Source organism: Chenopodium album, chromosome 7, assembly GCF_948465745.1.
Source record: "Chenopodium album chromosome 7, dcCheAlbu1.1, whole genome shotgun sequence".
NCBI classification, from domain to species: Eukaryota; Viridiplantae; Streptophyta; class Magnoliopsida; order Caryophyllales; family Amaranthaceae; genus Chenopodium; species Chenopodium album.
The window spans coordinates 74,744,513-74,767,909 of NC_137840.1; the positions used below are offsets into that span (position 1 = coordinate 74,744,513).

General features: G+C 35.2%; 1 protein-coding gene across 3 annotated transcripts; it reads left to right on the top strand.

Moving 5' to 3' along the window:
- The first annotated feature begins 647 nt into the window (after positions 1-647).
- On the top strand, positions 648-11,824 carry LOC145639577 (SKP1-like protein 21). 3 transcript variants are annotated; one of them, XM_081690855.1, is made up of 10 exons: positions 648-839; positions 2,493-2,687; positions 5,206-5,452; positions 5,702-5,893; positions 5,978-6,088; positions 6,189-6,267; positions 9,892-9,992; positions 10,092-10,246; positions 11,173-11,300; positions 11,480-11,824. In XM_081690855.1, exons 2-9 carry the CDS (start codon positions 2,653-2,655, stop codon positions 11,273-11,275), a joined length of 1,023 nt encoding a protein of 340 aa, XP_081546981.1. In that variant the 5' UTR covers positions 648-839; positions 2,493-2,652; the 3' UTR covers positions 11,276-11,300; positions 11,480-11,824. The 3 variants fall into 3 exon arrangements, with proteins under 3 accessions (XP_081546981.1, XP_081546982.1, XP_081546980.1); XM_081690856.1 differs by having other exon boundaries at positions 5,231-5,452; XM_081690854.1 differs by lacking the exons at positions 648-839; positions 2,493-2,687 and adding an exon at positions 3,681-3,768 and having other exon boundaries at positions 5,231-5,452.
- The last annotated feature ends 11,573 nt before the right edge of the window (positions 11,825-23,397 follow it).

The following is a 23,397-nucleotide window of genomic DNA, read 5'->3' on the forward strand; positions in this document are numbered from 1 at the left end:
TCGAAACCCTTTGGAGCAACAAATTGGTTTTGCGCGTTTGGATTATTTGTAGGAATACTCATTCTCTGACCATTTAAAATGATATTTTCAACCTCCATGGGTTGATCTGAATCCTCAGCAGCATTCCCAAAAATTTCTTGAGTGATTTTCCGTTTGGGTTTTTTATTGGATCTGATCAATTGATCAGTTATCTCAGGAGGGGTAGGAACAGACTGGAAAGCGGCCATATCGAGAGAGCTTTTTTTTCCTCTTTGTTTACTATCCACTTTTTCTTTCTTGATAGTCTTCAAATTTAAAAAGGGTGGACCTCCAATTTGTGTTTTCAATCGCCACTTTATTCCTACTTTACAAATCTTTACAGCTGCATCTCGAGCAATAATATAAACTAAAAATCATTACTACCACACCTATACTCGTGTCTATTTTCGTGCAACCTATAAACATCCTAACCTAATCAAACACCCCATAGTAAAAATCAAAACCATCTCCCTAAAAAAATTACAACAAAATTTGACAACCCCCCCCCCCCCCCCCCCCCCCTCAAAAAAATAAAAAATTTACAGGGTTGAAGAAAAGAAGAAGGAAGAGCAGAGAGGAGAGAGAAAGAAGAGAGAGAAAATTTACCCCCAGAAAAAAAAAAAAAAAAAAAAAAAAAAAAAAAAAAAAAAAACCCTGACGACGAACGATAAGCAGCCGTATAATTGGTGGTGGTATTTTTGTATGTATCTCATCTTCTTTACCTCACCTTTCTCTTCTTCTTCTTCTTCTTCTTCTTCTTCCTCCTCTCGCCGGCGTTCCGCCATTTATTTTCTCTCTCCTCCATTTCCGCCGCCTCTCAGGTATCTTCATTTCGATGTAATTATTATTGCTGGTGTTATTGCTTTGTTATGATTTGATTGGATTTTTATTATGTTGTTTTTGTTTGATTTGTTGCATTCTCTTGTTTTGGTCGATTTTTGTTTATTATTTTCATTTCTTCGTGAGTATGAATTCTTCAGGTGTTATTGTGGAGCTCGATGATTTTTATTTTATCATTTCTGGATTTTTTTTTTATGTTCATATTTTTATTTTATTAGCAAAATGACTTATTTTTATTTTTTATTTTTATTTTTATTTTCATGTTTAGGACAAGGTTTTAGGTTTTGTAATTTGGAAGTTGTAATCTTTGAGATTATTCTTGAAGCTGATCTTGTTTTTTTTATTATTATTATTATTTTTTTTATACTTTTGAGCAAATTAAAATCATGTTGAAGCTCTTTTTTTATAAATTTATGTGTTTCATTTTATTGAATTGGATTCTATGTTATTATTGGATTTCTGTTTTCTGTATTATATATATTTATTGTTATTATTGTGAGAATCCCCAAGATTAGTATTTTAGGTTAATTTCTTTCCTTGTCAAAAAAACATAGCTTTGGCATCAAAATGTGAAAACAATTGAAAGTTATTGTGACTGTAGCTATCATAATTATCCTGATTTTCGGAGCCAAAATGGGTGTTTGTAATGCAATGAAACCGTATTGAAAGTGAAATGGAACATGTATAACTGGATACGGAAAATTTTGCTCGTGAATATTTTTGAGAGAAGATGCCTGATTGATAGTTTGGTATACTTGATGCAATTTTATTCTGGATTATATGAATGGTATCAATCTTATGTTTAGGATGTAAGTAGGATTGTTTCATAGCTATAACTATAGAGCCATGGCTTGTGGGTCTGAGTCACGGAGATCATTATGAATAGATGACTGAATCTATAGTCAGAATAATAGTGCAGAGAGATTGTCTAAACTCTTAACAGAGAGTTTAGTTGGAAACTCAGAATTGCAGACTGTTTCATAAGTCACGACTTGATATCTAGTTTGCTTGCTTAGTTTCTTACACAACCTGGCATAAATGGGCATAACCTAAAACCCTCTTGAACCCTCCCGAATATTATGGCTTTTGAACACTACTTTGGAACCTGTTTCATGCTAAAATTATTTTAAAATGGATTGGTCTGAAAAAAATTATTTTAAAATGGATTGGTCTGAAAATCAACTCTTTCAAACGCGAATCGACAGATGATCTTACCCCATCACACTTTCCAATAACTCAAGTAAAAGTGGCTATTTCTATTGAGTGTGTAGGTGAAGAAGGCCCCCCAAAAGAGATAGAAGTGTCCAACTTGACACCCATTTTTTACAAGTAGCAAGACTTGCTTTTTTGTTTGCCTTTGATCAGTTAGATGTTAGACTTTTTATGAATTTTTTTATCCCTAGTTTTTCCAATAAATTAAATTGCAGTAATTTTTCTGTTGAATTTTTTAATAGTATACATGGATGAACTTTGTGCACTAACATTGTTGTTACAAAGTTTTTATTTTTAATTTTTTTTATCGAAGGATTGAATGTGCCTTTTTAAGTTGCAGTGATGCTTTTTAATCTCCTTTATAAATGTATTATTATCTCAGTAGATTTCTGACTCAAAATTGTGTCATGATTATTTTACAGGAGTGCTGTTCATACTAGCTCATTTGAGCTATCTGCCTGTTGCTCTGTAATTGGGTACACCAACTAGAGGAAGAAACTAATTTACTTACCAGTATTTAAGTTGGAGCTGACAATTAAGTCAGGGTGTAGATTTTCATCTGTTGTCTGAAGGAAGCTGCAAATGTCTGATTTGGACGTGGTGGAATCTAATTCAAGGTATGTTCTGTACTCAAAGCAGTAAATTGTGGATTCATAGGTCATTTTGGGACAAGTCATTATGCAAAATTATGTACTTTATCTATTTATAGTTGCAACATACCCTTTTGCACAGAAATTAAGAAAGTGGAGAGGAGAGACAGAGAGTGTCAAAGTATCAAAGGCTGGTCCATGCATGGAGTTAATTACTTTGATTTGTATATCTAATCAACCACTTCATCCCATAACATTATGTCTGTCATTTACCAAAGCAACCCATTGCACCTCCTCCAGAACTCACTGCCGCCTCCACCACTGCTGGTCTGCTGCCATAGTAACTTAAACTTTGGGGAAAACAAATCAGAATAAAGACCACATCTTAGACAACTAATGTGAACTTATAAGAGGGGGGGGGGGGGGAAGCACATAAATTTAACAAATTAATAAACCTATAATTGATTGAAATGAAGCAGAAAAAGGAAGTAGATGAACAACCGTTCACTACAACACCATGATCCCATATTCCTTCCCTCCTCATCCCAATCACCACCACTATGAAGCCATCACCACCCTTCCTCAATTTTAAACAAAGAACAACTAGGAGGGAGAAATATCAAGAGAAAAGTACCCATCACCATTCCCGTGAATTTATATTGGGGATAATAAAAGATTGAGAGAAGAGAGAGTGAGTTATGGTTTGATAATGGTAAGGTTGCATGGTGTGGGGATTGGTGATTTTGGACTTTTGAAGATGTTGGTGTGGTGATTTTGAGAAGAGGATATTTTCAATGTTAAGGGTTTGAGATTTGACTGGAATTTAAGGGTTTTTATATTTGGGTATGGTGGTTTTGTTGGTAGTGGGTGGGGGTGCTGGTGGTTTTTGGTGCGAGTGGGGATGCTTGTGGTTTTCGGCCAGAGTAGAAGGGTTGCAAATTGTTTTCTGTAAGAAGGTTAGGGGGGGTGCTTTTTTTGTGACAGTGGTGGGGTGCTGATTGTTTCAGTGAGGGTGGTGACACCTGAGGTGGGAATGTTGATGGGTGGTTATTCAAGATCTGTTGGTGGAGCCATGAACTTGGGGAAGGGAAGGGTTAACACTGATAAGGTAAGTTGGTAATCAAATAGAATTAGGAGGGAGTGGATGGAAAAATACTTCCTTCGTTCTTTTTTACTTGACATGCATTGTTTATCACACTTGCCAATGCAGCTTTAACCATCAATAACTTTAATTTTCAACAAGTTAAAATTATTAAAACTAAATATTATGATAGTATTTATTAAGACAATACTAATAAGTTCCCACATGAATATGAATTTCCTTACATATAACTCACAAAAGACGGTCAACGGAGGAGATATGAATAGTGTAATTGGTCAAGGTAAAAAAAGAATGGAGGAAGTAGTATAATTGGGTATTTGGGTTGGTAAAATAAGTTAAAATTGCAACTTTATTTAGGCAAAGAAAAGTTTCAATTTTGCGGGTGTTGAAAGTATTGTGAGATTTAGCATTATTTCTGGATTTTCCCTTTAGCTGAAACCATTATTTTACTAATGTATTTTGGGTCAGCACTTCAATGATTTCTTTATGTGGTAGTGATCCTTCATCTGCAAACACAAATGTTAATCTTCACACAGATGTTTCTTTTCCATCTTTAATACATAGCTATTAGTGGTTGTATAATTTAGAAATTTGGGTGATTTGGTGAGTTCTTTTGTCCATTTCTAATATTCCACAGTCTAGCTGAATTGTTAATTATTAATGATGCATGTAATAGATTGGTACATATTAATGGCTGTGACGAGGATATTCCACAGTCTAGCTGAATTGTTAATTATTAATGATGCATGTAATAGATAGGTACATATTAATGGCTGTGAAGAGGATGAATGTCCTTCCTTCAAATAAAAATCATCAGGATCTTCCTTCTCTCTAGAAATCCTAGCCTCACCCCCTCCCATAAAATAAGGAAAAAAAAAGGCCCTTGATCTTATCACAGCCCCATCTTGTGAGATCTTGGTATCCATCTTTATAGCCTTTTGCTTTTGATACAATGCTCATCGTCTTGCCATTTTGAGAATTTTTTTTATAGCCTATTACTTAGATATAATGGCCATCATCTTGCTAATTTGAGATATTTGTTTATAGCCTATTCTTCAGATACAAGGGCAGACCTAGTATTTTCCTTTCCTTTAAAAGAGAAGTGTTCTTTGCCCTGGTGGTTCCACTTGATAGTGTCATTGTAGTCTCCACTCTTATTTCTATTGTCTTGAATTCATTGTAATTTGTTCGCGGAACTCAGGAAATTCAATTGGCTTGGTTTACTTTTCTTACAAAAATATTGTAAATCTTTCCTTTTATGATGGTTGAATAATTCAAGAACAATGCCTAGGCTGTGTGATGCTGGTTTAATTTTCTTAAAATGAAATGTGCTTATTTGAATTTTTTGCCCCACTGAAACATAGAATCGTTTCTTACTTTGTGCTAGTCTTCCACTGACATTCCTGTTTTTCAACATGATGAATTTCATGGAAATCTTGACAGTTTACCTGCTCCAATATATGCTCAGATGATGAAGACTTACATTTGGCTTCAGACAGCTGATGGTTCTATTCAACAAGTTGAACAAGAGGTAGCTATGTTTTGCCCTGTCATATGTCATGAAATTCATGCAGGAAAGGGCACATCCAAAAATCATGCTATTTGTCTTCCTCAAAGAGTCAATCCTGCCATGTTGAGTCTGATTCTTGATTATTGCCGCTTCCATCAAGTTCCAGGACATTCTAACAAGGTTTTCTCTACAACTTAAACTGTCGTGGCCTTTTCCTGCTCTTAATAATATTTGCTTTGAGCTGTTTCTTGCATTTTATATTGGAAAACAAGTGGTTATTTTGATAGACACTTCGATGTAAAGAGTGACCTTTTTTTTTTATTATTATTATTTATTATTTTTTTAAAATGAAGAATTCACCTTTTTAGGATATTTATTTTCTCAGATATAAGCAAATGCATAGCCTGACATACATCTTTATTTCCTTAGGAACGGAAATCCTTTGATGAAAAGTTCATTCGAATGGATACAAAAAGGCTTTGCGAGTTGGCATCTGCTGCTGATAGCCTGCAATTGAAGCCCCTGGTTGAACTTACAAGCCGTGCACTTGCACGAATGATTGAAGGCAAAACTCCGGAGGAGATACGTGAGATATTCTGTTTGCCTGATGATCTTACAGAGGTTTCTGATGCTTACAGTGTTGTGTGTGCTTGACATGTCCTCTTTATCTTGTCTATTATGTTAATGCAGATTTGATTGTTTTAGGAGGAGAAGTTGGAGCCTTTGCGAAACATGACTGATGATCCTCGAATCAGACTTTTGAATCGGCTGTATGCAAAAAGGAGGAAAGAGCTTAGGGAGAAAGAGAAATTAAAGGTATCCGCTTTGGGACTTTCCGTGCATGCTTTCATTAATCCGCAATTCAAATTTTCTTGTTTACATTATTATGATGACAATTTGGCTTTCTTTTTTTCAGACTGCTGAAACTGAAGAAATGCATGTAGATAACCGATCTGTTGATGATTTATTGTCATATATAAATGGAGGTGATGAAGGTAATTTGATTTGTCTAGCTTTTACTTTTTAGTTCAGGGTTATGGCTAAAAGTATATTGCAATTATACTGGTAATTTGTGATGAACCGACTCGGAACAGAGTATTTAATTAACTTTGATACGGAATTATAGCAAGCTTAATTATAATTTGATTGATTAATGGAAGGATTGCAGGGAAATTACAATGATAGTAATAGCTTTAGGCTATTTATCTCAAGGTAGCTTGAGGCTACTACTCTCTAAAGGTTTCTAACTCAATTTCTGGATGCTCTTCTGTAACACAGCCAATCCTATTTATACTCAATATTTGTAATGGTCAGGCTGACGTTAAAGAACTACATGTGACTTACTTAGCCGATATAGAAAAACCATACATAAATATAAATTAAGCTGCTTGCTTTCTTTCCTAAAGTTCTTAATTATATTTGTCACCTTGCATAGAAATACCCGTTGCTTCCTATTCTTGCTCTTGACTTTGCTGATCCTGGTGTTGACTCATGTTCTTTCCCTTTCTCCTCCTCGAATAGACCAAAAGGGGTGGCTGACTGGTTTGACTTGGGTTAGTAAACCAGTCTATAACATAATTGTAGAAGGCTGCATTCATACTTGACACTTTGACAGACCCCCCCCCCCTCCTTCCCCCTTCCCCTCTTTTTCTACCCTAACCTTGCCATACAATGTATTGGTCTTAAAGATGATCTAATTTAGTCTGCCATTTTTGTTAGTTATTTGTATGAAATGATGGATATATCATGGCCTGTGTATAATCCTGCTGGTAGGCGTAGTAGCTATATAATATGCCACAGAGTACCTGTATTCACTCACTGAAGAACTATAGAGATTGGCTTGCAAATTTCATATAATTGTTTTAATCATGCTGCAGTTCACCCACTCATTAGTTCAAATATGCACATAGTTGAATTTTAGAAACCCTAAAATTTAGTTTGGATCTTGAGCCCCATCTATCTGTTCAAATTGTGAACAGTTCTTTATTCATAACTTTCTGGAGTTTGTTTTCACTAGGATCATTCTAGTTCAGCTTTTAGAGTGATGTACTCTTAAGATTCTTGCTATTAAATTTTTTCAGAAAAACCTGTAGCTCTATATCTGTTTACCTCCTTGCTTACGAAATCAAAATCATTGCTTGTGATAGAATAATATTTTATTGACTGAAATCATGTTTATTTTAGGTTCCAGAAGACATCGTATGCTGATAATGATATGCTTCTTGTTGTGTTATTTACCACCTAGGGTTTTGTATTATGTTATATAACTTTTAGGGATGGAATGCTATGCTGGCAATGCTGCACAAAAAAGATTAATGGATACAGAGACTTGCAAATTGAAACAATGCTTTAGAATAGCTATAAAAACACAGAACAAAGTTCCATTCAGCAATAAATATAGTATATAATGCCCAAATGATATAAAAGTAACAGTTGTCTAATGATGGCTAGTAGTTTCACTTGATAAACACATATTTTCAGTTTGTCAAGAGAAAGCTTGCCATCCTTCATGGCATCAAAACTATTACCACTTACCTCTCACATTCTTGTTTTCTCATCATTGTGTTAATAAACCAGATCTTAAGCTTATTTTGGAGGATTTCTTTGAAGTTTCGAGTGAGTGAATTAAAGAAAATGCACTCCAATAGCTTTTAAAACATGAGAAAGTTTGTCCAAGTGCTTTCTCCATCTCATGTCCATATCTATTAGTAGTCTTTTGGACCCTTCTCATTTCCTTTATCCCTTAATTCTGATTTCCAAGCATATGGCTCCTAAACCTTTTATATGTTGCTTGATAAGAACCACCATTAAGATTACTATTCTGCTATGCGTTGTTTTGCCTTTTCTGCTGTTGAATAGTCCAAAGAGACCATATTATAATTCTTTTATTGTTTTCTCGCCGGTAGAATGCAGCTGATGATAGAGTGGCTAGCATTGTAGGTTGTTGGCCTGTCTGAAGGTTAATAGCACCCCATCCCCCTTGCAAATTTTGGAAGCAAATATCCAAAGGAGACCTTTTAATATACTTCTTCATTGGTAATTTCTGCACTATTAGATTCAAGAGTAGCCATAGCAAGTAATCAATCAACACACAGTCCCAAACTATTCAGTCACCAATAAAAAAAAATAAAAAAAAGAAAGAAAGAAAGAAAAAGGTTGAGGGTAGAACTGTAGAACAGATTAGTAGAGAGAGAAAAACAGAATTAGGAATGGAAGAAACCCATTAGGCACTAATAGAGAAAATAGAGAATTGGTGAAAAAGAACCTTGGACTTGATAGTATGTGATCGAATACGCAACCTCAGATAAATTTGGTTTACAGTTGTGGTCTTTGTTAGCAAGTGTCGGTTTTTGGGGAGCGCTCATGATTCAACCCTAATGCATCACAGCAATTGCTGATCAGAGATGCATGTTTGAACAAGGTACTGACTTGCCTGTGATCTGGACTATGGAAATTTAGGATGATTGGTATATTAGTTTAGAAATTTGTGTCCAGGCCATGTCTTTCCTCTCTTTCTATATGATACATATCCCTATGTTTCAAAATGTTCTTGTATGCATTTTCTCATATGGCGAAAGGTTTTAGAAATCGATTTGTCCAACTAAATTCTCATTTCCATGAATCAGAGGTGATATGACCTTCCATCCTTCTTTAAGGTGATCTCTTTGGTGGGTACAATTTTAGAGATCTACATTATCATATACAATTTCTATGCACTGGTGAACAAGTTGGGAAAAGAATATTGCTTTATCATATTTTTCCTTTAACTTTAGAGAAGAACATCATCATGGGCTACGTATTATGTAACGCTCATCTTTTCCCCAAGAGGTCTAAATCAGTGTCAAACTTTTTGCTTGGAACATCTTCCTTTACTGTCAATCCCGTGTTCTTAAAACATGCATCTTAAGAGTGAATTGCGATCTTTCTTTTATCTTTAAACAAAAATTGATACAGACATGTTTCCCTGTGTTTCTCTGATCTGCCGGTTATATACAGTCAAGAAATCCTTCTCCTTTCACATGTCTATGAGGTTGTCTCTACCCAGACTGAAATACAGCTCTCTCTCCATTTCAAAAAGGTAGGTTGTCACATTTTCTGGAACTATTTTCAGTCATTATTTTTAGGAACTAGACCAAGACTGGAGGACGCATCCTTTTATGAATCTCACTATTAAGTATTAACTGTACTGTCTTTTTTTGGATGTTTTAATAATTTCTAATTTGTCACTAGTTTCTGTATTTAATAAATTTGAGCCAGTGGTGGATCCAAAAAAAAATTCAGAGCGTCTCGTTAAAATTTGTGAGGTTTCTAGTATATGCTTGTTTCAAGTATCATTGTCAATTTGTCAGTGAATAGAACTCTTCTGGAATTACAGGGTCACGTGTTCTTTTTGATGTTTTGACTTTACATCATGCTGTTAGCATATGAAATGTATATTTTATGACAATTAAAGCTTGCTTAAGCTTTTGCTCTTTTTTTTTAACCCTATATGATTCAACTCTATACGGTTCCTCACGACAATTCATGTTAGATAAATCCAAATCATTTTGGGACTAAGGCTTTGTTGTTGTCGTCTATATTTGAGATTTAATAATCTTCACTATATTTTTGCTTCCCAGATAATAAAGCCGTTAAAACATCTAAAAGCAAGAAAAAACACCGAAGAAAAAAGGACCAGTCAAAAAGTTCTCCTTTAATTAACGGCGTTGAGAACCACAAGGTATGTCTGGCTGATTTTTTCTTCTTACTTTTATTTATTTATAAATCAGCTGAGTGAGATATCAGAATGAAATTTCATGAATGTTTTCATATACTGTAGGAGACCATGGACAATTGTTCTCAAGTCTCTACCAATGGGGCTAGCCCCAGTGCGAAAAAAGAGTTGTCCAATTTAAATTATTGCTTTGATGGTGAGGAAAACTTGGACGATGGTGAGGATGACATTGATCCTGCAATAAAAGAACAAATTGATAGGTTTGTCTTTGAATTCCAACCTTTATGAATTATGAATGAAAAGAAAGAAATGAGGCTTCCATCTTGTCACTTGCAAGGTTACCTAATAGTTCTAGATTTCTGCTTTAGTGTGGTACAAACATGTGTCCTGAGTGTGTTAGGTTATACCTTGGCCCACCCCATGCTTATGTTGAATTCTTGGCTGTGTTGGATGAGGGGTTTACTGGGGGTTCTCACAAGATTTAAAGAAGGAATAGGAATCCCTTAATGGAGGAATAGTTCAGGTGCTGCCATGAATTTAAGGAAACTGATCGCTGGGATCCCTTAAAGTGTTACTAGCAGTGAGAGGAAAGCATGTGTGATTCTGGTTTTTGATAATGTGCTCCATGGTTTGGCAGATTTTGATGGTTATCCATTCTTGTTTTGGGGTTATTTAAATGAGATTCAAAACACAAAATATTTTCTTTGTCAGCTGTGCTCCTTGTGATTCCTACATGCTTGAAACAGTTCCGTTGCTCAATAATCTTGATGTTGATAGTAGCTTAGTAAAGCAGCTGGTTTTGTCTATTGTATGTACTTTTGATGTATAACTTTATGGATTACCTATCTTGAATATTTTCCATGATTACTCACCAACACTGCATGAATGTGAGAGCACTATCTCAATCTTCTTTTTGGAAAGCTAACTGTTCTGTTCAAATATTACTTCCTATGTGTTTTGTGAATACACCGGGAAAAGTATTGATATATACTTGAATGATTATGTCATTCTGACATGAATCTTGATTAGGCTGGGTGTATATCTCCCGTTTTTACACCTTCATGAAATTCTTCCAAGGCATATCTTCACTTCTGTTTGCAATTTTCTCCATGTATCAATTGACAACCACCATATATATATTGACTTTTGCTGGTGTTATATTTAAAGTATTCACATGTTTCTTCAGGGAGGTAGAGGATTTTACTCGGAGGCTGAATTTGAACTGGTCCGAGAGAATGAATGAGGTTCTATATGGATCTAGAAAGGAAGTCAGTAGCTTCATTCATTAATAACAGTGATCCCACTGGGAGATATGTAAGTTAAATGCCTTCAATTTTCTGTCTGAATTGTTGTTTTATTTCCTTCCGTCTAAATTGTTGTTTTATTTCCTATTTTTGTCTTATTTCCTATTTTTGTCTTATTTACCTTAAGGAAGGTTCCGATGATAGATAATAGGTCTATTGTCCGCTTTTGAGCTATTTTTTATTGTACAGGAAGGGAACTAGGATGGCAAATTCCGTGGAAACGGAAGAGACGTCTTCCTTATGATGGATGATAGGATGAATATGTCCTGTGTACATTAAGCTGATGATTCTTGCTGCATAAATGAGGCGGGTAATAATGCTGGATACCGATGATTCTTGCTGCACGAACACAAGCAATAAGTTGGCCGCAGGGCAACACCAATGGGTTTGTCCTTTTTTTTACTCTCCTTTACCTTAAATTTTTCTCCACTGTTTTTTCCATTCTTTTATAGTTGGTAAAGTTGCAAATTTTGTCTGAGTAAAATTTGTTGTAATTTTAGCGAACTTAATAAAAGAACAGGATTATTTGAGTTCTTTTGTTTTTTAAATCCCTTGCGATTTACTCACTTGGAAGAACATCCGGTGTGTGATACCATAGACTGGGTGGTCTGAAGCCACATTATCATTCATTCCCCTTTTTGCCACAAAAATAATTAGAATGTTGTATTTTGTAATTTCCCCTTTTTCCAGTTTCTTTATGTATGTTCCGTTGGTATATTTTTAGTTCATTGAATAACTCAATTTCAAACGGTGTAAAAACAAGCAAAAATATGTTGTGAATCTTGTGATATCTTTGAAATGACCCTTGGTGGCCTTCTCCTACCATTCTTGGATAGTTGTAATGGTAGTAGAACTCATCATGAGTCGGCTAAGTGCCTAAGTTGCAACGAGCAGGGCTTCCAGTCGGGTGGGCGTTTACGGCAGGCCCTGTAAGATAGAATGTTGACAATTCGATATTGTTCTATATCTGGTAAATAACCTTCGTTATATTATTCTCTTAATCCGTTTTTTAATTTTACGGTATTTTTACTTAATCATGTAATCTATCTCTCTTACTTTATTCATCACGAGATGAAACGGATGGAGTTTACCATATACTCGTACATACGAGCTTTTGGTGTACGAGTACATGATTACATTGAATTGAATGGATGCCACTTGTGACGTGTCTCATAAGATTTTGCTAACATCCATTCAATTGATGATAGTCACAATGGGCTAAGCACTCCATAGTCCATACTCATTGCCTTGGTCGGTCAAAATTTGTCGTAACTCCTTTATTTTCTTCTCCTTTATTTATTTATTTATTTATTTTCTTTCTATTTTTTATGGTAAATTACGGGGAGGACCCCCACCTATCTACCCTATTACAGGAATGGAAGCTACGAGGAATCGAACCTCTATCACATGGGGCATCTCCTCAATCCTCATTTGTGCAAGTGATTAACTTTACTTTTCACTTTTAACCTTGACCTTTATTTTTTTATTTTTTGGAAAAAGAAAAGATGAAATTGATGAATGATACTACGTACGAGTATTATGGAATTCACGATAATCTTTTGATTTAGAATTTATGTGCTCCATATTAATTTTAACTAATACAGAGCATATTTTAATATATTCTTGAAATGATCTTGCTAATGAACGTTCATACAAAAAATAGTACTCTCCTTTCAGAGGAAGTATTAATGTAGGTTTGATATGTATGTGCAAATACATCCTCCTTTTAATACCAGTACGAGTAATAAAATAATATTGTGGCATATTCTTTGGCTGTGATTGGGTGAATGCGGGCCCAACTATGCATATGACTGTTAGGGGAGGATGGCAGGGAAATGCCAGTCCAATTAGTTGTTGTCCATACGCCTACGCTCTGATAACTTAACTTTTCCATATTTTTTTTTTCAGGGGATTAATTGTACTCGTATACTGTATTCCGTATTTTTTTATTATCATGATTTTTTTATAGCCTTTTCTTTTTAAATGGATATCAGGATATGGATGCTTTGATTTTATTAGGGACTTTATATAGACAAATTTTGGAAGTTTAAAGGTTTTTTTTAAAAAAAAAAAACAATCATATGGTACATGTAAAAAAAATAAAAATACATAAAATAAAAAATAAAATAAAAACCCTTATCTCATAACAAAAGTTATTAAAAAATCATCTTAAACTTGTCTTAATTTGGAGTTAAAAATTTTTCAATGCACTCAAGGTATTTTTTGCTCGTTTGATGATTGAGCGATAATCATCTTTTACTCATTAAAATGGCAAAATATTATATCTTGGGTATTGTTCATCCGAGTGTATATAACAAAACTTGTTTTACTACATGACTTATGACACTTATCTAGTACATACTCTATACAAAATTTCACCTTGTTTTAACTTATCTCTGTATATGAGTATAATTTACATGCTTATTACTCTATTTTATCTTGTACATATTTTCTTACATTTGTAAAATAAATTTTAGTGGTTTTTGTTAGTGTCAAAATTGAGGATAAAACAGTTTTGTAAATATTTTGCCCCTAATCCTTGAATTTATAATTAGATTAAAAAAAATGAAATAGCTGAGTTGGAGAGTGGTGGTTGGTCCTGTTGCTTGACCCACCGCCCAACGAATGATTAAAAAATGAAATATTTCACCTTGTTTATTAGAATTTCAAGACTTTTTGACACCGGGCCCCGAAACCTCTAAAATTTCTCAAAAAGTGTGGATATTAGACTTCAATTTTGGAATTTTTTTACTTTTTTTTCGCCCGGAAATATAAATTGCCAAACTGTTTACCATGGTCCCTAATACCCTCCGGGAGTCCAATTAGGTGGATGGAACCATCCAATTTTCCTTTAAACGGCCAATTTATCGGTATACAACTTGTACCAATTTCATTAACTCAAGCCTACCACGAACATTTATGACGACATATAATGATTATATATGATTCCAAACGTCATTATATGACCCTGAGATGTATCCCTTAAAATTTCGAGGCTTTTCGACACTGGGTCTTGAAATCTCCAAAATTTCTTAAAAAGCGTGGATATGCCTTCAATTTTGGAATTTTTCGACTTTTTTTTGCCCGAAAATAAAAATTGTCAAAATGTTTACCATGGTCACTAATACCCTCCGGGAGTCCAATTGGGTAGGTGGAACCATCCAATTTGCCTTTAAACGGCCTATATACCGACTTACAACTTACACCGATTTCATTAACTCAAGCCTACCACGAACATTTATGACACCGTATAATGATCATATATGGTTCCAAACGTCATTATATGACCCCGAGATGTATTCCCTAGAATCTCAAGGCTTTGCGAAACCGTGACCCGAAACCTCCAAAATTTCTCAAAAAACGTGGATATTAGCCTTCAATTTTGGAATTTTTTGACTTTTTTTCGCCCACAAATAAAAATTGCCAAAATTTTTACCATGTTTCCTAATATCCTCCGGGAGTCCAATTGGATGGGTTGAACTATCTAATTTGCCTTTAAACGGTCAATTTACCGGTTTACAACTTGCACCGATCTCATTACATCAAGCCTACATGATTACATTGAATGGATGCCACTTGTGACATGTCTCGTAAGATTTTGCTAACATCCATTCAACTGATGATAGTCACATGGGCTAAGCACTCCATAGTCCATACTCATTGCCTTGGTCGGTCAAAATTTGTCGTAACTCCTTTATTTTCTTCTCGTTTATTTTTTATTATTTTTTTTTCTTTTTTTTTTCTTTCTATTTTTTATGGTAAATTACGGGGAGGACCCCCACCTATCTACCCTATTACAGGAATGGAAGCTACGAGGAATCGAACCTCTATCACATGGGGCATCTCCTCAATCCTCATTTGTGCAAGTGATTAACTTTACTTTTCACTTTTAACCTTGACCTTTATTTTTTTATTTTTTGGAAAAAGAAAAGATGAAATTGATGAATGATACTACGTACGAGTATTATGGAATTCACGATAATCTTTTGATTTAGAATTTATGTGCTCCATATTAATTTTAACTAATACGGAATATATTTTAATATATTCTTGAAATGATCTTGTTAATTGAACGTCCTTAAGGCGTAAGATAATCCTATAAAAAATAGTACTTTGTACCTTTTAATACCAGTACAAGTAATAAAATAATTTTGTGGCATATTCTTTTGCTGTGATTGCGTGAATGCGAGCCCAACTGTGCATATGACTGTTAGGATGGCAGTTTCGAACAGGGAATGCCAGTCCAATTAGTTGTTGTCCATACGCCTACGCTCTAATAACTTAACTTGGCCCTATTTTTTTGGAAAATTTGCAAATTACAGCCATTTAAATTTTTTTTTGCAAATTGCAGCCTAAAAGTTAGTATAAATTGTAAATTGCAGCCCGATTCAATTTTTTCATCGGTTTACATGTTGAAAAATATTCGGTTAAGGTTTTAGGGGTCATTTTAACCCTTAGGGACCCGAATTGAGCTCGGAATTAGCAAAAAAATAACGTAAGTGTCTCATATTTACAGTTTCCCACAAATCGATACACTTTTGTTACGCAAAACGAGATACTTGCGTTATTTTTTTGCTAATTCCGAGCTCAATCCGGATCCCTAAGGGCTAAAATGGCCCCTAAAACTTTAATCGAAGATTTTTCAACTTGTAAACCGATGCAAAAGTTGAATCGGGCTGCAATTTACAATTTATATGAACTTTTGGGCTGCAATTTGCAAAAAAAAATTAAAATGGTTGCATTTTGCAAAATACGAACTTTAAATGGCTGCAATTTGCAAATTTTCCTTTTTTTTTTTCATTGGATTAATTGTACTCGTATACTGTATTCCGTATTTTTTTATTATCATGATTTTTTAATAGCCTTTTCTTTTTAAATGGATATCAGGATATGGATCATGGATGCTTTGATTTTATTAGGGACTTTATATAGACAAATTTTGGAAGTTTTAAGGATTTTTTTTTTTTAACAATCATATTCATATGGTACGTTTAAAAACAAAACAAAAAACAAAAAAAAAAAACTTATCTCATAACAAAATTTATTAAAAAAATCATCTTAAACTTGTCATAATTTAGAGTTGAAAATTTTTAAATGCACTCATGGTATTTTTTGCTCATTTGATGATTGAGCGATAATCATCTTTTAATCATTAAAATTGTTTCGGGGGTTTTTGTCCCTTGGGAGAGTTACAACACTGAAACTGGATTCGACTGAGGATGCCTGTACCTGCAAAGCAAACGGACCGCCAGATGGTCGGTGGTCCGCCTCCGAAGATTAAGTTAGTAAACATTCGGTAATAAAACGCGCGGAAGTAAAGTTTATCTGCTCGGATTCCGAGCTCAGGTAAAGTGTTGTGTGTTCCTTGAAAACGACAGCTCTATGGTAAGTGACGTGTTGTCTCGTATTGTGTGAATATTCTCACTCTTTTTTTCTGTTGTGTTGTTGTGTCACCCTTCTGCCATAAATGCCAGAATATCTCTATTTATAGGGTCCTTTTCAAAAGTGTGCCCCATCCTAGGATCTTGGTGACCTAGGAATTAGGTCACGCCGTTTTGCGGCGCCTCGGGATTTGGGCCTTTAGAATGCTGCCATCCCCAGGCCAATTGCCTGAGTGACACGTGTCACTGTGCCCAAAAGGATTCTGAAGCACCTTTTGGGTGACACGTGTCGCAACCTGAATGGTTCCTGCTGGACCTTCAGTCCACATAGGACGGAGAAGAGTTTACCCTCCACGTGTCATCATTCCATAGGTCCATATGGCACCTATATGGAGGACACGTGGCGCTTTCTGATTGGACCACCTGGCCGGGTATAAAATACCCAAATCAAAAATGGCAAAATATTATATCTTGGGTATTGTTCATCTGAGTGTATTTAACAAAATTTGTTTTACTTCATGACTTATGAGTTATGACACTTATCTAGTACGTACTCTGTACAACATTTCACCTTGTTTTAACTTACCTCCGTATATGAGTATAATTTACATGTTTATTACTCTATTTTATCTTGGAAATATTTTCTTACATTTGTAAATTAAATTTTTGTGGTTTTTGTTAGTGTCAAAATTTAGGATAAAACAGTTTTGTAAATATTTTACCCCTAATCCTTGAATTTATAATTAGATTTTAAAAAAATGAAATAGCTGAATTGGAGAGTGGTGGACTGGTGGTTGGTCTGTTGCTTGACCCACCGCCTAACGAATGATTGAAAAAAAAATGAAATATTTCACCTTGTTTATTCCAGGATCAATCTTCACTAATCCCGTTTTTTATGCTTTCTAATATTCTTTTTTGTTTACTAATCTTAGTAAATTCTTTCTTTTAGCTAATTTTGGTAAATTTAAGTGTTCCATATTTGGTTATGGTACACTCATCTTACAATTTATATGAATTCAACCCGATCGGTTCCTAACCCGACCCGAATTTAACCCAACCTATTACAAACCTGACCCGAAATCAACCCGACTTGTTATTGACCTGACCCAAATTCAACCCGACTTGTTATTGACCCGACTCGAATTTTACCAGACCTATTACTAACTCGACCCAAAAATTCAACATGTTACTAACCTGACTCGAAATCAACACGACTTGTTATTGATCCGACCAAAATTCAACCCAAATTGTTCCTAAACCGATTTCAAATCACCTTAAATGCAATTTAGAATACCTTATTATTGTTGATCAAAGCATTTTGTCTAGGGAGACCAAGTCGGTCCAAGCCAGCAAAAGAAAATAGCATCATCCTCAAATTTAAGAGTTAATATAGTATATATTTGTTGTATGGTCAAAAGAGATAATTATCTTCCTAAATTTTAGACTATAGTTCCTTAGTATATTGCCATATATATTACAGTCAAAGAAAATAATTAGCTTGATAAAAATGATAATTATCTATTTATAGTTAGTTGAACCCGAATACGACCTCACTTAGAAATAACCCGACCTGATCGTAACCTGCAAATTATTGACATGAACATAACTCGACTTGAATCCAAGAATGACCCGACTTGAAAATGACCCAACCTGATTATAACCCGCAAATTATTGGCTTGAACCGAACCCGAATTGAACCCGAGAATGACCCGACTTGAAAATGACCTGACCTGATTATAACCCGCAAAATATTAACTTGAACCAAACTCGACTCAAACCCAAGAATGACCAGACCTGATTATAACCCGCAATTTATTGACTTGAACCGAACCCGACTCGAACACAAGAATTACCCTAACCCGTGAAACCTGAATTAAACCCGACCTATTGTTCACTCAAACTGAATGTAACCCGACCTGTTATTAACCCGACCCAAACCCGAAAATAAAAATTTCAAAATTTTCTCAAAAAGTGTGGTTAGGCTTCAATTTTGGAATTTTTTGACTTTTTTTCGCCCGGAAATAAAAATTATCGAAATGTTTATAATGGTCCCTTATACCCTCTGAGAGTCCAAATGGGTGGGTGGAACCATCCAATTTGCCTTTAAATGGCCAATTTACCGAATTACAACTTGCACAGATTTCATCAATTCAAGCCTACCACGAACATTTATAACAATATATAATACCCGAGATGTATCCCCAAAAATCTCAAGCCTTTTCAACACCGGGCCCCGAAACTTCAAAAATTTGTCAAAAAGCATGGATATTAGTCTTCAATTTTGGAATTTTTTGACTTTTATTCGCCCGGAAATAAAAATTGCCGAAATGTTTACCATATTCCCTAATACCCTCCGGGAGTCCAATTGGGTTGGTGGAATCATCCAATTTGCCTTTAAACGGCCAATTTATCGGTTTTACAACTTGCACCGATTTCATTACATTAAACCTACCACGAACATTTATGACAACATATAATTACCATAAATGGTTTTAAACGGAATTATATGAGCCTGAGATACATCCCCTAGAATTTCAAGACTTTTTGACACCGGGCCCCGAAACCTCTAAAATTTCTCAAAAAGTGTGGATATTAGCCTTCAATTTTGGAAATTTTTGACTTTTTTTACCCAGAAAAAAAAAAATGCCGAATTTTTTACCATGGTCCCTACTACCCTCCGGGAGTCCAATTGGGTGGATGGAACCATCCAATTTCCCTTTAAATGGCCAATTTATCGGTATACAACTTCGACCAATTTCATTAACTCAAGCCTACCACGAAGATTTATGACAACATATAATGGTTATATATGATTCCAAACGACATTATATGACTCTGAGATGTATCCCTTAAATTTTTGAGGCTTTTTGACACCGGGCCTTGAAATCTCCAAAATTTCTCAAAAAGCGTGGATATTAGCCTTCAATTTTGGAATTTTTTTACTTTTTTCGCCCGAAAATAAAAATTACCGAAATGCTTACCATGGTCCTTAATACCCTCCGGTAGTCCAATAGGGTGGGTGAAACCATCCAATTCGCCTTTAAACGGCCAATTTACCGATTTTTAACTTGCACCGATTTCATTGATTCAAGCCTACCACGAACATTTATGACAACATATAATGATCATATATGGTTCCAAACGTCGTTATATGACCCCGAGATGTATTCCCTAAAATCTCAAGGCTTTGCGAAACCGTGACCCGAAACCTCAAAAATTTCTCAAAAAACGTGTATATTAGCCTTCAATTTTGGAATTTTTTGACTTTTTTTCACCCGCAAAAAAAATTGTCGAAATATTTACCATGTTTCCTAATACCCTCCGGGAGTCCAATTGAATGGGTTGAACTATCCAATTTGCCTTTAAACGACCAATTTACCGGTTTACAACTTGCACCGATTTCATTACATTAAACCTACCACGAACATTTATGACAACATATAATTACCATAAATGGTTTTAAACAGAATTATATGAGCCTGAGATGTATCCCTAAAATTTAAAGGCTTTTCGACGACACCAAGCCTCGAAACTTGCAAAATTTCTAGAAAATGTGGATCTCAGGAAAATAAAAAATGCCGAAATGTTTACCATGGTCCCTAATACCCTCCGGGAGTCCAATTGGGTGGGTGGAACCAATCAATTTTCCTTTAAACGCCCAATTTACCGGTTTTCAACTTGCACCGATTTTATTAACTCAAGCCTACCACGAACATCTATGACTACATATAATGATCATATATGGTTCCAAACGACATTAAATGACACCCATATGTATGTATTCCCCAAAATCTCAAGACTTTTAGGGTCCCGAAACCTCTAAAATTTCTCAAAAAGCGTGGACATTAACATTCAATTTTGGAAATTTTTTACTTTTTTTTCGCCCGAAAATAAAAATTGCCGAAATTTTTACCATGGTACTTAATACCCTCTGGTAGTCCAATTGGGTAGGTGAAACCATCCAATTTGCCTTTAAACGACCAATTTACCGGTTTACAACTTGCACCGATTTCATCAACTATGACAAAAAATAATGATCATATATGGTTCAAACGACATTATATAACCCTGAGATGTATTCCCTAGAATTTCAAGGCTTTTTCGATACCGGGCCCTGAAATCTTCAAAATTTCTCAAAAAGCATTGATTTTTGGAATTTTTAGACTTTTTTAGCTCAGAAATAATAATTGCCTAAATGTTTACCATAGTCCCTAATACCTTTCGGGAGTCTAATTGGGTGGGTGGAACCATTCAATTTGCCTTTAAACGGTCTTTTTACCGGTTTATAACTTACACCGATTTCATTAAATCAAGCCTACCACGATTATTTATGACAACATATAATGATCATATATGATTCCAAACATCATTATATGACCCCGAGATGTATTCCCTAAAATTTCAAGGCATTTCGACAACATGCCCCGAAACCTCCAAAATTTCTCAAAAAGCGTGGATATAAGCCTTCAATTTTGGATTTTTTTGACTTTTTTTCGCCCGTAAATAAATATTGCCGAAAATTTTACTATGGTCCCTAATATCCTCCAGGAGTCCAATTGGGTGGGTTGAACTATCAAATTTGCCTTTAAACGTCCAATTTATCGGTTTACAACTTGCACCGATTTCATTAGATCAAGCCTACCACGAACATTTATGACAACATATAATGATCATAAATGGCTCCAAAAGGCATTATATGACCCTGAGATATATTTCCTAGAATTTCAAGACTTTTCGACACCGGGTCTCGAGACCTCAAAAATTTCTCAAAAAGCGTGGATATTAGCCTTCAATTTTGGAATTTTTTGACTTTTTTCGTCCAGAAATAAAAATTGCCGAAATATTTACCATGGTCCCTAATACATTCCGGGAGTCCAATTGGGTGTGTGGAACCATCCAATTTGCTGTTAAACGACCAATTTACCGGTTTACAACTTGCACCGATTTAATTAATTTAGGCCTACCATGAACCTTTATGACAACAAATAATTATCATATATGGTTCCAAACGACATTATATGACCCCGAGATGTATCTCATAAAACTTCAAGACTTTTCGACGCCGAGCCTTAAAACCTCCAAAATTACTAAAAAAACGTGGATATTAGCCTTCAATTTTGGCCTTTTTTGACTATTTTTGCCCGGAAATAAAAATTGCCGAAATGTTTACCATGGTCCTTAATACCCTAAGGGAGTCCAATTAGGTGTGTGGAACCATTCAATTTGCTGTCAAACGACCAATTTACCGGTGTACAACTTGCACCGATTTACCGGTTTACAACGACCAATTTAATTAACTTGCACCGAACCCGACTTGAACCGAAATTGACCCTAACCCGTCAAAACCCGAATTTAACTCGACTTGTTACTAACCTGACCTGAATTCAACCCGATTGTTTCCTAACCCGACCCGAATATAACCCAACCTGTTACAAACCTGACCCGAAATCAACCCGACTTGTTATTGACTTGACCCAAATTCAACCCACTTGTTATTGACCCGATCCGAATTTTACAAGACCCATTACTTACCTGGCCCAAAAATTCAACCCGATCTGTAACTAACCTGACTCGAAATTAACACGACTTGTTATTAACCTGACCTAAATTCAACCCAAATTGTTCCTGACCCGATTTCAAATCACCTTAAAATGCAATTTAGACCACCTAATTATTGTTGATCAAAGCATTTTGTCTAGGGAGACCAAGTCGGTCCAAGCCAGCAAAAGAAAAGAGCATCATCCTCAAATTTAAGAGTTAAATATAGTATATATTTGTTGTATGGTCAAAGGAGATAATTATCTTCCTAAAGTATAGACTATAATTTCCTAGTATATTGTCATATATATTATAGTCGAAGGAAATAATTAGCTTGATAAAAATGATAATTATCTATTTATACTTAGTTGAACCTGAATATGAACTGACCCGACCTGATTGTAACCTGCAAATTATTTACTTGAACATACCCCGACTTGAATCCGAGAATGACTCGACTTGGAAATGAGCCAACCTGGTTATAACCCGCAAATTATTGACTTAAACCGAACCTGACTTGAACCCGAGAATGACCCGACTTGAAAATGGCCAGACCTGATTATAATCCGCAAATTATTGACTTGAATCGAACCCTACTAAAACCCGAGAATGACTCGATCTGATTCTAACCCGCAAATTATTGACTTGAACCGAACCCGAACCCGAGAATTACCCTAACCCGTGAAAACCCGAATTAAACCCGACCTATTGTTCATCCGACCTGAATGTAACCTGACCTGTTACTAACCCGACCTAAACCTGACCCAAACCCGATAAGAAGTTTGACCCGATGTGACCTGACTAAAGCATGACCCAACCCAAACCCGACCCGCATAGGTTATACAATTAATCCGAATTGACCTGACCCGAGTTGACCCGGCCCTCTCTTACCCGACCCAAACCCAACCTGTTTACCCAAATTGACAGCTCTAGTCTTTGTGCTAATTACCTCTTTTAGTAATCATGAGTATGTATCAAGCTGTGTTTTCGAATATGCTCAACAGCTCAAGATAGAATAAAAAGTTGTAATTATTCAAACTATCTTACACAATGGATTGATACTACATACTTTGTACTTCGTATAAGATATGTGTACATGTTCAATTATTTATGTATGAAGAGCCATAAAACCTCCCTTTGTTGTCAAACGTTTAATATGTACTTTGCCACTTTCTATTGAATAAACAT

Coding starts and splice junctions, on each gene's coding strand:
- LOC145639577 (XM_081690854.1), top strand. CDS start 3,694: ATGTTGATGGGTGGTTATTCAAGATCTGTTGGTGGAGCCATGAACTTG. Junction 3,769..5,230: donor GAAGGGTTAACACTGATAAG/GTAAGTTGGTAA, acceptor ATATATGCTCAG/ATGATGAAGACTTACATTTG. Junction 10,247..11,172: donor ATAAAAGAACAAATTGATAG/GTTTGTCTTTGA, acceptor ATGTTTCTTCAG/GGAGGTAGAGGATTTTACTC.